Below are 15,759 nucleotides of genomic sequence, written 5' to 3'. Positions count from 1 at the left end.
TTGACCCTATAGGCCTAATGTCCCTCGTTTGTTTCATAGCAAAGTGTCTCATTTAATAGGGGTGTTCCAAAGAAGGGAAATATAATATAATAATATTAATATAATACGACCAATTCTTCCCCATAGGCCTACCAGGGAAGAGTGTAATTTAACTCTTCCCTGGGCCTACCTACTGTGTTACTTGGTTAACAGTAAGCAGTATTCATAGCAGCAGTAGACTCACTCTATTTCCGTGTATCCAATAATAATTTCAGAATTTCCAGGTCATATTACGCAACACTAAATGGTGTGACCTCGATCTTATCCAATCATATGTTGGTCTATTAGACAATCAAAGAACAAAATCTACTGTTTGTTACAATTGGTGGTACAGTATGCACAGGGAAACAGACAATGGTGTGTGTTTATACTAGATATGGAAAGTAATGGTATGTATATTGATTATTAATGATGTATCAGTAGGCCTACTTTATGTAATAACATTATCATAGAGATTGACTCGAACGTACGATATAAACGGTTGTGTTTGGTATGCTTTTATTCACGAATAACTCTACTAGATAGCTAGGCACTAGGCTCAGTGCTATCAATTAATGTTTACGACCAATGCGACAAAGGAGGCTTAAATTCCTTTCTATTTAGCATGCTAGTCATGGCTTAAGGCTGAATACATTTAATTGAATTGAGAGATCAACATCGTTGCTCAGGCCTAGACTATACCTACCGTACTATAGCCTACACTGTCTGTTATCGAAATATTCTTGTGACCTATATAATAGAGCCCAAATTTGATCATTTTACGTTGTAAAATGTTATATAATTTAATATACTACTGTCGTTGAGATCTGGACAATACTAATATTGATTTGAGTTCCATTTGAATTTTATTTATAGCGATTCGACACCGGACGTGTTCAAATCATTTCATCATTCACTGACATTGTCTGTGAAATACGAGCCATATCAACTAGAATTTGAACTCTTTATAGCTTTTGAATTCTGAGGTAGGCCTAATATTTCATATTCATTTTGTAAAAATACATTTATGGCCTGTTCTACAATTAAACAGTACTTATTTACTTTTAATTCATACTATAGGCCTGTCGTTGGATCGGAATACAAATAAATGTGAATTAAATTATTTGAAATAGTAAATGTACGGCTGTATATATGTGATAGGGTTCGATCACATCTTTTCAACAGGGTGGTGGGGATAAGGTAAGACAAATCTTTCTTGTCATGACCACAACAAGGCGAACATGAAATTTGTTTTCCTTTATGTTTAATTACACACACATAGGGGGGGGGGGGGGAGGGGGGCATACACATGAGAGAATGAATGACGTCATCAGGGTCTAGTTAAAGAAGTTTGAATAGAAGATACCTAGGTTACTCGACTAGATAAATCTAAACCTCCTTCATGTAGGCCCCCTGCGTATTTGATGCATTTTGCCTGATTTATTGATTCAGAATTAAACAATAAAAGCACGTATGACAAGCATTTTCTATTGGTTGATTGTGTTATGACAGATGGTTTATGACCACCACCACATATATACAATATATAATATAATATTCACTTCTGTTTTATTTCAGGAATAACAAAATGAATAGTTCACTAAAGATGAAACGTTTTAAGTTATTTCTAACTCTAATGGGCTTGCCGATGATACTGATGTTCAACATTGGGTTAAGTCTATCCTTCGTTTCAGTTTTCCTGGTGGATTTTAAATCGTACTTTCAGACTGGGTCTGCTGTTATTGGGGCAGTCAGTAGCCTGTCTTTGACAGTCATGTGTTTGTCAGGTACCGTAGTCTGTTGTTTGCCCATATATGGACATGATGATGTCATATCATGATGTCGCCATATTTGAGTATATCACTTCCATATTTGGACACATCACACTTTTTTTTCAAACTTGTACTATGATATTGTAGACAGAGATTTATATATTCAGGAAAACATATTTAAGAAAACACTTTCTCATGAAACGAACTAGGGCCTAGGGCATTATATACTGTATCTATCACTCAAGCCAAACTATATTCAGGGGTGGGGGGATACAACCCTATAAAGGGAAAACTCTATTGGGTCCAGAAGGTGTCCCCTTAATATGGTTCTACTGTATGTTACATTACATTCTTCAGATGTCACTAAAAACATCCTAACTGACTATTGCAAATCTAGGTTTATTAAATATGCAGATTTGTAATCAATCAATCAAAATCAACATTAATTTATTTCCAAAATGGTGTATCTAAGTATTGTTCGATAATAAATAATATTTTGCAATCTTTTTGAAACTATTTACATTTTGTATGTTTTGGAACGAGTGAGGCATTTCAATTGTCAATTGGCCAATCAATATATATATTCCCTATTGCAGCACCAGTAACGAGTTTTCTAGGACAGCGTCTTGGATGTCGGCTGACAGTCTGCATAGGATGTTGCTTCACCTCCTTTGGATTCTTTTTGAGTTCGTTAGTTCAGAGTCCATGGCAATTACTTATATCTCATTCCTTTATAACAGGTAGGCCTATAAAATACAATTTCTTTTTTGGTACATTATACACACTTGAAGGAACGTGCCATTAACATGTACAAGATTAATGAAACACAAATAATACTGTAATTGACCTTCTGAATCGGTGAAGATTTAAACAATCTCAGGGAATGAAACAGTTTGAGCGATCATGTCAAACTTATTCTACTGCACTTAGTGACACCTTCTATTGCCACAACATATAATTTTAGATTATTTCAATGTAGAACATTTACGAGGTAGTCGGTCACTGCAACTGTATGATAACCGAATAAAGCAATCTACTAAACAATTAAAACAGTCAAAAAGTGTAATTACTCCAGTAACTGCAGTAGATTTCCATGGTTCCTAATCTATTCTTGATTTCAATTGGTTTCAGGTCTAGGCTGCAGTTTAACTTTTACCAACATCATCCCACTGCTGGGTATTTTCCCTGAAAGACACCTAGCGACAGCGAACGGCATTGTTTACTCCGGTAATGGTATAGGGGTCATCTTGTTTCCAATTCTGTGCAAAGAACTCAGTTATTTGTATGGATTCCGCGGTGCTCTGATGATTGTGAGCGGCATATCGCTCAACGGTCTGGTAATAGCCTTGTTACTGAAGTTCGCTAATAAAGAATTAAATATAAAAACAGAACTGAATCATAAACGGAAATCAAAACAATTAAAATTAGAGAAAGAATGCTACTTGACGGATGACAAAAGTGAAGATGCGTTGGACGAAACTCAACCACAACCAAAAGTTACAATCTTCGGTTCGCTAAAAGGGCAATTACTTATATGTTATAAGTTTCCACGATTTGCTGGACTGTTGATAGCCAACTTTTTTCTGTCTGTAGGCTATGTTGGGTTTATAGTTCACATGGTAGCTAACGCAACATATAACGGGTTTTCAGACTCGGAGGCTGCTCTGATAGCGTCTGTTTACGGAGTTGGTAGCATTACTGGTCGGCTAACTCACGGTATACCGATAAGGTACAATTGGATATCAACGTATCATTTATTTTGGCTATCATGTTTGTTAGACTGTTTTTTAATGCTAGGCTACCCGTTTTGTTCATCCAAAGTGCTGCTATATATTTTGACTGTTGTTATTGCATATAACGTCGGTGTTCATGTGCCGCTTATTCCAGTTATGGTTCGTGTATTCGTTGGATATGAGTACTTTCATCAAGCGTTTGGAATCGTGCAAGTGCCTGGCGGAATAGGATGCGTTATAGGTGGATTCGCGGCAGGTAGGTCACAAGCCTTTACTCTCTTCTCCAATCGAAACAAAAAATTCAAGCGTGTCAACGTTTGCTTAGTTCCCACTAGAAGTACGTAGCGTAACGCAAGTGTTTTGACCAATCGCAATCGATGGATTATCCGAACTGTCGCTCTTCATTGGTCAACTCGCTTGCGTTGCCCTAAAGCTCTGTCTACACTCTAGTTTGACTAAAAAGGCGTGATGTACCAAAATACGGTAGTTATATGCTCAAATATGGTAGCGATATGACATTATCATGTTCATATACGGGCACATCACATTTTTGTTGTCACATAAAGTGTAGACAAAGCTTTACGTCCTTGCGTTTCATCCTAGTGGGAACCAAACTTGAAGCCAGGAGAGTCTACCAATGTTTTGTTTAGAACTCGATCAAACTCCCAGTTTGTGAATGAAAGGTTTTCACATTTATTGGTAGACCAGTAATTTGCTAAACTGCAGAACACAAGTTTGCAGAAACGATAAGATATCCTCATTTCATTTATTTGTTTGACAAAACTTAACGTCATGGGCTTCTAAAGAGACAATGAAGCTCTGTAGCTCGTAAGCCAGATGTCTCAACAAGACCCTCGACCTTTTTACTTTCTTTTTAGGATCACGCATATACCGTACCTTACTTCACTTAAGTTTATTCGCCATCATGCAAACCTTTACACAATAATATTACATTTTTGTTTTTATTTCAGGTTGGCTATACGATTTAACGAACAGTTACAATGACGCGTTCTTTTTCATGTCTGCCAGTTACTTGGTCGTGCCTTTAATTTTCATGGCTATTGAACTTTTCCTGAAGCAGAGAGAAAAACAACGAACTTCGGAGAATTACAATGCTGTTGCCCAGCAGACGACGCCATTATGAACATTTTGATTTCACCATTAATTTCTGGAAATTACGTTCTGCACAACTGGTTCGTGCATCAATGTTTCGGTTCAGTGTGGACATAAATACTGGTTCATGCCAATCGATTTGAAGTTACGTGTGGACACAAATTACATTTACTTACTGGTGCGTATTAGAGGCACAAGTCTGAAGAGCTCTCATTTATATTAATAAGACCAAAAGACCAAACACACCAAAGAATTGTCTTCTATATTAGATTTATTTTATTATAATTATAATAATTATTAGTATGTGTGGTCTAATGGGATGCATAAACATCTCTCGTAGAGTCATCTTATTCCAGCAGATTTCCTTACCGGTATACAATTTTATTAATCTCAGGTTTACCGCTGTGGTTTATTATAGTTTTTATAATACCGTTATAAATATATATTATATTTTCTAAGTAGTTTATATTAGCTGCTGATATAAACTACTTGCCAAATTGTAAAACGTTCGGCGTTTTTCCAAAATGTATAATATATTATATTATTTTAATTATATTTTAGTCTTAATCATTTACTGAAATCTTTAACCTTGACTATTTTAAAAATGACAAAAAGTATATTTATGTATACGTGAACATTATATAATGTTATATATGTAGGACAATGATTTAATAAATTAACTTTTATATAGGCTTACAACAAGTATTATATTTGTATATTTATGATATGTTCTAATCTGTTCTAAACGTATAGTATCCGATTATCAGTGCTGTATCTCCATGACGTGACATTATATTTGCCCAGTATCATAGGAATAGGTACAACATCACGTGGTGCCTGGATGTACGTAAGGTTAGGTTAAAGGCGGAAGTATAGTCTGTGAATCACATATGATACTGTATTCCCGAGTACCCCTATGATACTGGGGGAGTCTAGATACAGTAGGCCTGCGATAACCTGGTGTATGCGGCATCATTACATATCATCAATATGTACTGGTGGTCAGTTGTATAACTGAAAGAAACAAATGGTCTAAAAAACGGTGAATATCAAGAAATGGCATCCCTCAGAAAAAAAAATCGATCAAAGCGTATTGGTAGATACAAGCTTTGATCGATCGATACAATCAATTTCTATATCTTTATATGTTTGCTACATTAAACGTAGTTATGGTTATCAATACCCGCTGTGGAATCGGCAACAAGAGAAAAGACGTTCTGGAGCTGCTCTATACTCCAATAGTACTCATATAAGTAAGTACATTATGTTCCTTACATCTAAAGGTCTGTCTACACTGACACAAATATGTGACGTGCCCATTGTACATTGATATATTTGGGCACATCACACTTTTTGTGTCAAACTAGTTTGATAGTGTAGACAGAGCTTTAGGTTGTATTTAAAAACATTATTACAATACCTTGTATAAAAAATATTGTATTTTAATTTCCAAGAAATAATTAACAGAAACAGAACAATTATTTAACAATATTATTGATTATGAATTATGGCTATTCTCAAATAAGACAATCGTATGTGAAGTCATGCCTCCGTTTTACTTCTTTTAATAATGTAGGTTGTAGAATGGGAAGTATTATGGTGTATGCGTTTATGATTCTGCTTTTATGCCCTGCTATTGGTAAGACATAAATTGTATATGATATAATTGTATATAAAGTATACGATTAACAATTCAGAATTATTTACAAAGTGCGCATGACTCTTCAGAAGCATTTTTACTTTTTAAGTGAAAAGACGATACTACTGATGATCAACATTGTGTATTAATTAATTTAGTATTGATTACCAATTTTCATTATAATTATCATTTTATTTTATGAACCTTGAATAGAGATAATAATAATAATTGAACATCAGATAACATAAAACAGTAAGGAATGGATTATCAACATGTTTTTACCCTTATAGTGTCTGGATTGCGTTGTTTTGTATGTAGCAGTGCTTCGGACAAGGACTGCGGTAAAGACAACTTCCAACCTGTCAAGGCAAACGTCACAGAATGCGGTGAAGAGGCTTCTTGCTACGTAAGTTATTAGCTAGGGAGTGACAATCCAACGACAGGCGGATGTACCAAGTGTCTTGGTTCTTACTGACGCAAAGCAAGGACGTAGACGCAACGCCAGTGAGTTGACCAATGACAATTGACAGTTCGACTAATCCATCGCTTGTGAATGGCCAAATCACTTACGTTGCGTTCCTTGTGTTGGCATGCAAGAGGCAAGGACGTACACGTAAGCGCAAGTAATTTTAACAATCATGACGCGATTGATCATCTTTCATCGCTTCGTGATTTGATGGTTAAATTACTTTACACTTCTCTGCGTCCCAGTGGGAACTAAACTTTAAGTGTTTGTCTTTACATTGGCTTGGTAAGCCTATATTTAAGCTTGGTTCCCACTTGGACGCAACGCAAGAACGAAAGCGCAACGCAAAGGGAGTTTGATCACAATCACAGTCCTAGTAATCCATCGCATGTTATTGGTCAAATCACTTTGTGTTGCGTCTTTAGTGGGAACCAAGCATTAAAAGATGTTTTCTATTTTGAGAAGAGGTAATATCAGCAAGGAGCATGTTATTATAACAACCCATAATTAGCATGTCTTCTTGATTGTTATTAGTACTTAAAAGTATAGGCCTACTATTGTTTTATTTGCATTATTTTTCAATAGAAAACTGACACGTTTGGCCTAATCACCAGGCACTGTGGTGAGTTCGTGAACACGTACGATGGATGCTTAGATCTCAACTTCCTATACACATGTTACTGTTCTAATCATGATCTTTGTAATTACGCTGTTTCACCGGCTCTGAGCATAATGTTGGCTGTACTCGGATTGCTCTGGGTTCGGCTGCTGTAATAATCAATTAAATTAACAGTAGACCTACAATAACATAGTATAGGCTTAGACCTAACATGTAATAATATGGAAACGGAGAACATTAAAGACCAAGCAGACCAAGTATGGGTTGGCATAACTTCAATAGTAAACTCATTTAGATGTCTCATTATTTTGTTTAAAGAGGCCCAGTTAATTAGCAATAGCCATTACAACTAGAAATAATAAAGCAATGATATGCTACGTTTCTGATGTCGTTGATTTATATTAAATTCACTGAACATGTAAATGTCTTTGTTTTCTTCTGTTGGACTTACTGCTCAGCAATTAGGCCTACGATTTAGCTTTTAAAATAAACACAAATCAGATAATTTCACTTTTGTTGTTTGTCACTCTTCTTGTTTATCTATGCTCCAGAGGAGACAATTATTTTGGTACCAGTGGAGCTCAAGTGATATCATATCGGAAAGAATGTTCCTTTTACTTTCCCCATAGTATATGAAATACAAAAACGTACAAATAACATTACAATTTTAAAAATCCTTGATGAAATTAAATTTGTGTTTGTTGCCCTCTTGTGTTATCTTTGAAGGACGCTTTTAAAAATACTTTGCATTATTTTGCACTTTTGGCGCTTCGTATTATTGTGCAGTCATTTCTATTTATAGACCATGGGCTATCCTTTCGAACTGTCAAAATGTTGTCATAAACATCGCTATATTTAGCTCATTTGTTGGTAAGTATAAATGCAGCAACATGTTCAAGATTATTACAAGGGCGATAAGGGCTGACTGCGGAAGTTTGGTAAGTAATATCCTTTTTTATTAGTAGAATTAATAGTAATACTCTCGATTTATTTAGTTAGGCCTCGCCGCCTAATCATCGGCCTTCTTCTATATGAATGATGAGGCGTGGCGGGTATCTCTTTAGCTACCTTCCATTGGTGGCCTAGGCTAGCCTAGCCTAGGCCATAGAAGCTACAATACTGTATATAAACCCACCCACTCTGCATTGTAGTTGTGATATTAATTATACTTTTGTTGGACCATCTTGTCATTATATGTTCAAACTATTTTAATTGAGTAGGCCTAGGCTAGGCCCCTAGTATTATTTTTGTTTAATTAATTAAACAAATTTTATTAATTAATATTATTATGTTCTAGAATTCTACTAATAGACGTAATTACTAATGATGATGAATCTAAAGGTGACAGTTGTGGGTGACGGTGCAGTCGGTAAAAGCTGTATGCTAATAAGCTACAACACCAACTCATTCCCAGGAGAATACGTTCCCACTGTGTTTGACAATTACGCATCTAACGTATTGCATAAAGGAAAGGCGTATAACATTGCATTTTTTGATACAGCTGGCCAGGTAAAAATATTATAATACAGTAGAACCCTTCTTAGGAACACCCCTGGTCAAGGGACACTCCTATTCAGGGAACACCCCTGTTCATGGGACACTCCTATTCAGGGAACACCCCTGTTCATGGGACACTCCTATTCAGGGAACACCCCTGGTCAAGGGACACTCCTATTCAGGGAACACCCCTGGTCAAGGGACACTCCTATTCAGGGAACACCCCTGGTCAAGGGACACTCCTATTCAGGGAACACCCCTGGTCAAGGGACACTCCTATTCAGGGAACACCCCTGTTCATGGGACATCACTGTTCAGGGACACCCCTATTAAAGGGACATATTCCTGTAAAACAAAAAAGGCCTATGTATGTTTTAACACTCTCACGACTAACCCCTCAGAGGACACCCCTATTTCATTCAATGTATGAGAGGCCAACCCGTTTTAAGGGTAAACTCTTAAATGGTCTTTACGCATAATTAGAATCTGGGAACAGCCCTGAAATCTTTAAAAAAAAGTTAATTCTCATAATAATTTCTTATTTCTTTGTAAACAGGAAGATTATGATAGGTTGCGTCCATTGTCTTATCCTGGAACGGATGTCTTCCTGCTGTGTTTTAGCGTTGCTAGCAGAGATTCTTTAACTAATATTCCAGAAAAATGGCTTCCTGAATTAAAACACTTCTGCCCATCTACACCTATAGTGCTAGTTGGCAATAAATCAGGTAAGTTTCCTCAGTTTTTACAATGCCCTACATTTAAAAAAAGTCTGTGAGAGCTGTTTTTGTCCATTAAAAAAAATTCTTGATCTCTGACAGGATTTGAACTAGGAATCCACTTTACATGGTTATAACATAATGCATCATTGTTTTTCTGCCATCAGATTTAAGAAGTTCGAGTCGAGATTCTGAACATTTGGTGCCATTGAGTGAATGTAAGAGTGCAGCCAAGAAGTTTGGCCTGACATATCATGAGACAAGTGCTCTCACCATGGACGGCTTGAAGGAACTATTTGAATATGTGGTAGGTAATCTTTATACAATCTACTAAATATCTATATTTACATAGTTTATCCATTTTTCAAATGTTATATATCACTCCTGTAGTTTTATATACCTATGACCCTTTTCTATATTTCAAATTGTTTGTTTGAGCTTGTCAACACAACAAATTTTCTTATTAGACCAATAAAGATTCTGTATTCTGTATAAAATCTATTAAGGGCACACATTGTTATAATGTCCCGAAGGTGTCCCCTTAATAGAGGTTCTACTATAGTGTATATAGTGTATATTGTATGTAACAAAAAAATGTGGTGTGCCCATATATAGACATGATGATGTCATATCACTACCATATTTAAGCATATCTATTACTATATTTGGGCACGTCACACTTTTTTTCATACTAGTTTAATAGTGTAGACAGAGCTTAATATTCCAGCTCTTAATTTTGGTTTTATTCATTCAAGATTGATGTAGGCGTGGCCCAGACTACAACGGTGAAGAGAAAATCAATTTTTGGAAAGCGTAGTGCCAAAGCTGTTCCGCTTCCTCCGGTGATGCCTCCAGCTGGTGAGTACAGATTTCTAAACTGCAGTTACTGCAGTAACTACTTCTTGTTTAAACTTTAACCTGTTTATGACATCATTTAACAAACTGTTGAACCTGAACAGGAGTTCTACTGTATAATAAATCTCTTAATAATTATTTTAATTTAATTAATAATAAGTTATTGTTTTATATTCTTTATTATAGGTCAAGCACCATGGATAGAAATAAAGACATCTGTATTTGGAGAGCACTGGTTAACCGCTCTTCGTCAGCCACAGCACGCTGATGTAACATTTCTCATTGGCAATGCCCAACTACAGGCACATAGGCTTGTACTGTGTTGTGCTTCTAAATTCTTCGCCCGCTTGTTTGCCATAGAACCGCCTCAAATGGTATGTTGTTTTAAAATTCATCCATGCACCTACAATAAATACCTAAGGATGGATATAAAAACGTGGCCTTGCATATAAAGGTGCACTTGAATGGAACAACCTTAGTGTTGACATTCACTCATCTACGACCATACAATCGTTTAAACATAAACTTGATTAAAACGTTTACATATATATTTATATAATATACATAATATTATTAAAACATTGTTGAAATTGTATTTGTATTTTTGCACAGCCCAGGGAAGAACAACCATGTGATGATCTGGGCCTCTGTGGTTAAATAAAGTTGAATTGAATAATAATAATAATACATATATCCTAAAATGTGCGATAACAAATATTTCTTTAAATATATTTAATGAACAGGAGAATCTATTGGAAAGTTAGTTCCTCTATACACAATATTGGGTTCAATTTGGTTTCTCATCAATCAATATTTATAATAATAATAATAATAATAATTTTTTCTGAATAATAAGAAAGTTAATAACGCAGACAAGCCTTACAACACTAGTGATGTGAATGAAGGAAAGATTCAAGGACTTGCCGGAATATTGGAGGAAAAGAAAGAGGATGAAACATCAATGACGTTTGTTACAATCAGTGCGGATGTTGCCTTCAAACCGTTTAAACAGTTGTTGGAGTTTTACTATTCAGGTATTTCAAGCTCTGTTCACACTATCAAACTTAATGCGACAAAAAAATGTGATGTGCCCATAATATGGACATGATGATGTCATATCACCACCATATTTGGGCATATCATTACCCTATTTGGGCGCATCACACTTTTTTTGTCAAACTAGTTTGATAGTGTAGACAGAGCTTAGAGTACAGATTCATGCAGAAGTTCCAACTTAGAAAAATGAAATATTTTAAGACTTTATGAAAGCATGACCAAACAATAGAGAGCATTGTATTACACAAAAAAATACATCAAACCATAGAGGGCGTTATTTATTGAATATTTATCCAGTTTTTTTATCATTTCTTATATCTCATTAATAATAATAAGCTTTGTCTACACTATCAAACTAGTTTGACAAAAACAAGTGTGATGTGCCCAAATATGGTAGTGATATGACATCATCATATCCATGTATGGGCACATCGCATTTTGTTGTCACATAAAGTTTGATAGTGTAGACAGAGCCTTAGGTAATTTGAATATTACTAATAAAGAGATATTTTATTAAACTCTGCAGGGTTGCCATGTTTAGACGCAGAGGAACCTGAAGAAGATTTAAAAGCGTTAAGAGATGTTGCCAAGATCTTCAATGAGCCCCGCCTGGAAGAGGTTATCAATAACTTGGAGAATGATGAGGAATTTCTAAATCCAAGTATAGGAACATACCTGAGCGATGAGATGGGAAAACAGGCCAAACAACTATTTTTTAACCAACCTGCTTTATCTGATATGAAATTCAATGTTGAAGGTAATGTACAGATATTTTGAATTATTTAATTTTAAGAAATTGGTCGGTAATGAAATAAAAACATTTATATTTCATTGCAACTCATTTGTCGTTTTCGGTTGGGAACTTTCATAAACATAAAGATTCCTTCTATTTGAATGGTAAATTGTAAATAGATTGTGCTCAACAGAAAATCATTTAAATAGAAAACGTTAACGCAAGCTTTTTTGTTAAGAACAATCTCAAAGTAATAAATATTCGGTTAAATAAGTACTCAACGGAAAAACTATACTCAACGGTAAAGTCCCAATTGAATATGACAAATTTTTTGTTATTTATGTTTATTCTATTTTTTTCAATATTATTTTCAAATAGTGTAATTTATTGATAAAATATTACCTACTTTTTCTTCAATTAGGTACAACAGTTTATGCTCATAAAATAGTCTTAGCAACCAGAAGTGAAGTCATGTCGGCCATGTTTAGTGGTAACTTTGCCGACGGGAGCTCGGGAGAAGTCTCTATAACAGACACAACTCTTGATAACTTTTTAGCGCTTCTGGAATATCTCTACACCGACCATTCTCCAATTGAAGAAGGGGATTCTATCGGTATTATGATACTGGCCGACCGCTTTTGTCAACCGCGTCTCAAGAATTTATGCGAGTTGTACATCACAAAGGAGGTCGAGGCGGCAAGTGCTAATAGTATAAAAGATGCTGATATTGATGTTATTCAACTTCTAGAAACATCACAGGTACGTAAAGTGTAATAATAATTTTTTTAACTGAAAACTGTGGAATTTAGATGATGAACTGTACTAAGTCTTTTATTTAATTAATACACTTATGTAGTAGAATTCCTCTTTAGGATACCCTTATTAAGAGGACACCCTACAGTAATTTAGGGGACATTTTCATGCGAAACAACTGTTGGAATATAGCCAACCCCCTTATTCAGAGGACATGCCTATTATGGAGACACTTTATTGGGTCTCAAAAGTGTCCCCTTAAATAGAGGTTCTCTATTAGTTACTTTGATCATTATTATATATTCCTTTCTTTATCAGATGTACAACTCAAAACAACTCTCAGATTGGTGTCTTCATTTCATCTCCACCAATTACACAGCGTTTGAACAAAAGGAGGAGTTTACGAATCTTACTGAACCAAATATGGATTTCGTTACCAAGAACCGCTGGCCTCCAGTCGATTATTTGAAAGAAGTTGAGGAATACGAAAAGATGATGGAAAAATCTGGAGAAAAATGTTCAGTTATGTAATAGGAATGTGTAAGAAAATGTGGACAATGTTATTTTCTTTACGGAATTAGCTTTTTTTGTAGAATGTCCTGGTCGACATGATGATAAATTGTTGTGTGACTGTTTTGTTTGAAAATCATGGTAAACGAATGTAAATAAATGTCCACAATGCATCATAATACAGATAATAGTAGATGCATTGTGGGATTGTTCTATGTTTGTTTAAAATCAGGCTAATCCAATGTAAATAAAAGTCCACAATGCATCATAATACAGATGATGGTGGAGGCATTGTGGGATTGTTCTATGTTTGTTTAAACAGGGTAACAAAATCAATGTAAAAAATAAAAGTCCAGAATGCTATGACTAATTATGTCTTCCCATTTGTATTCAGACAAAACCGAGTGCAACAAATATTAAAATTGTTTGTCTCCCAAAGGTGTCCTTTTAATAGGGGTCCTACTGTAGGCCTATAATGCAACATATGTATCATTAAGCGATTGATTAAATGTTCATTAAGCTATTGTATATAAGTAAATACTTATTATATCTAGGAATTTAAGGAAATATTATTCATGTTATATTATAATAGTCAGTATTATATAATAGTCAGTGGAGTCTTAATATCCTAGCATGAAGGTAAACGCAATACGTATATAATAAGTCACTATTTTATTAAAAAATAATAATAAATTCTTCAAAGACATTTTCTATTTTATGTTGCAATATTAATGTGTACTTGAATTCTAGTATAAAACCTTTCTTTTTATTTCTGTTTAAAAACCAAAAATGAGCAGTTTTCTTAATAAAATTGAATTCTTCAATACTGCAATGTCTATTAAGAATTTCAATTCAGTTAAACGTATTAAGATCTCTCCACACTATCAAACAAAATGTGATGTGAGATGATGATGTCATATCACACTACCATATTTTTTTGTTACCACAATTTTTAAAACTAGTTTGATAGTGTAGATAGAGCTTTATTAATATTTAGGGGGATATATTCCTTAAAACGAACGAGAGGCAATGGTGCTTTAACACTACAGCCAGTCCTTCCGGGAACCTTTCCTGTGTGTGAAACGAAAGCTTTGAAATATATGCTTTTAAAGCTCTGTCTACGCTATCAAACTAGTTTGACAAGAAAAGTGTGATGTGCCTAAATATGGTAGTAATATTCCCAAATATGGTAGTGATATGACATTGTCCATATATGGGCAAGGTTTGATAGTGTGGACAGGAGCTTAACGCTAGAGTCAGTGAACACTCATATTAAGAGGGCACATGTCCCTGTGTGCCTCTTTAGCAGCTCAACTGTAGTTTAGTTAATTCCTATAGCATCTTTGAGACACTTTGCAAACGATTTATTTCTGATAGTATATATTATGGGATTCATAGCAGAGTTCGAATACAGAACTACAGTTACGTAATAATAAGCCGTTATGAAGGTAGCAGGGTTGAAAGTACAATTACTTAAAATATAAAACGCAAACGTCATCAAAACCAGCGTGTAGGGAATGAAACACAATATGTAGCATCCGAACACAATCGTTGTTGTTTTTGTTGCTGCGTCGATCTTGGTTGGTTTCCGCTTATTGTTTCTCGTGTCGTTGTCAATGGACGCAACCCGTAGGTTACTTTTTCTTGCTATTGTACAAATTTTGTAATTCATTCGAAATAAAATGATTAACATCAGTGGTTGTATCACAGCGTCCAATAGGATGTAGACGTTGATAAGGTCGGTTAACTGCAACGTTGATACGACTGCACCGTACAAGAAACCAACCGACCATCCGCAATATATCAACGTCTTTATGTGCTCACCAGATGTCAGTTTAATGAAGTGGAACGGATGGACAATAGCCGTGTACCTCTCTATGGTAACAACCATGATATGGAACTGAGAGATGTACATCAACCACCAGAGGATGTGCTGGAAGAACAACGTCACAGGGAGACTGATCCGAATGATGTTGTTTAGGATCCAGATGCAGCCAATGATGCCTGTTAGAAGATCAACAATGTTCAGACTTCGTTGAATATGCTTCGTTATGTGACGACACTCCTTCGTTTTCATGGATACAAAGATCACAAGAGAGTTGCCAATGTTTATGCCAATTGACAGAATTATCCACACTGCTACATACCACAGATTCACCTCGGCGTAGGAGATATAGTCTTGTTGGATGCCATTACTTTTATTTGCCATTGTCTCGATGTCAGAGAGTTATTTGCTTCACAAGTGATGGTCAGAGGAATATGAAAACAGGAATAGAACA

At 35.3% G+C, this 15,759-nt stretch overlaps 2 protein-coding genes across 5 annotated transcripts; both read left to right on the top strand.

Annotated features, from left to right (window-relative positions):
* Positions 1–410: 410 nt before the first annotated feature.
* On the top strand, positions 411–5,338 carry LOC144855342 (monocarboxylate transporter 12-like). Of its 2 annotated transcripts, XM_078713165.1 has the most exons (6): positions 906–1,004; positions 1,099–1,218; positions 1,597–1,805; positions 2,387–2,530; positions 2,922–3,779; positions 4,495–5,338. In XM_078713165.1, the coding sequence occupies exons 3-6, from the start codon at positions 1,607–1,609 to the stop codon at positions 4,665–4,667; spliced, it is 1,374 nt and encodes a 457-aa protein (XP_078569291.1). In that variant the 5' UTR covers positions 906–1,004; positions 1,099–1,218; positions 1,597–1,606; the 3' UTR covers positions 4,668–5,338. The 2 variants fall into 2 exon arrangements, with proteins under 2 accessions (XP_078569292.1, XP_078569291.1); XM_078713166.1 differs by lacking the exons at positions 906–1,004; positions 1,099–1,218 and adding an exon at positions 411–428.
* A 2,835-nt stretch (positions 5,339–8,173) lies between these two features.
* On the top strand, positions 8,174–14,227 carry LOC144855166 (rho-related protein racA-like). Of its 3 annotated transcripts, none has more exons than XM_078712983.1 (9): positions 8,174–8,298; positions 9,414–9,582; positions 9,741–9,880; positions 10,329–10,431; positions 10,615–10,802; positions 11,276–11,462; positions 12,011–12,241; positions 12,639–12,976; positions 13,289–14,224. In XM_078712983.1, the coding sequence occupies exons 1-9, from the start codon at positions 8,251–8,253 to the stop codon at positions 13,499–13,501; spliced, it is 1,617 nt and encodes a 538-aa protein (XP_078569109.1). In that variant the 5' UTR covers positions 8,174–8,250; the 3' UTR covers positions 13,502–14,224. The 3 variants fall into 3 exon arrangements, with proteins under 3 accessions (XP_078569109.1, XP_078569108.1, XP_078569107.1); XM_078712982.1 differs by lacking the exon at positions 8,174–8,298 and adding an exon at positions 8,643–8,869 and having other exon boundaries at positions 11,285–11,462; positions 13,289–14,227; XM_078712981.1 differs by lacking the exon at positions 8,174–8,298 and adding an exon at positions 8,643–8,869 and having other exon boundaries at positions 13,289–14,225.
* Positions 14,228–15,759: the final 1,532 nt, after the last annotated feature.

This window comes from Antedon bifida, chromosome 11 (genome assembly GCF_963402885.1).
Source record: "Antedon bifida chromosome 11, ecAntBifi1.1, whole genome shotgun sequence".
NCBI classification, from domain to species: Eukaryota; Metazoa; Echinodermata; class Crinoidea; order Comatulida; family Antedonidae; genus Antedon; species Antedon bifida.
The sequence above is the reverse complement of the archived record's forward strand: the minus strand, read 5'-3'. Positions and strand labels throughout refer to the sequence as shown.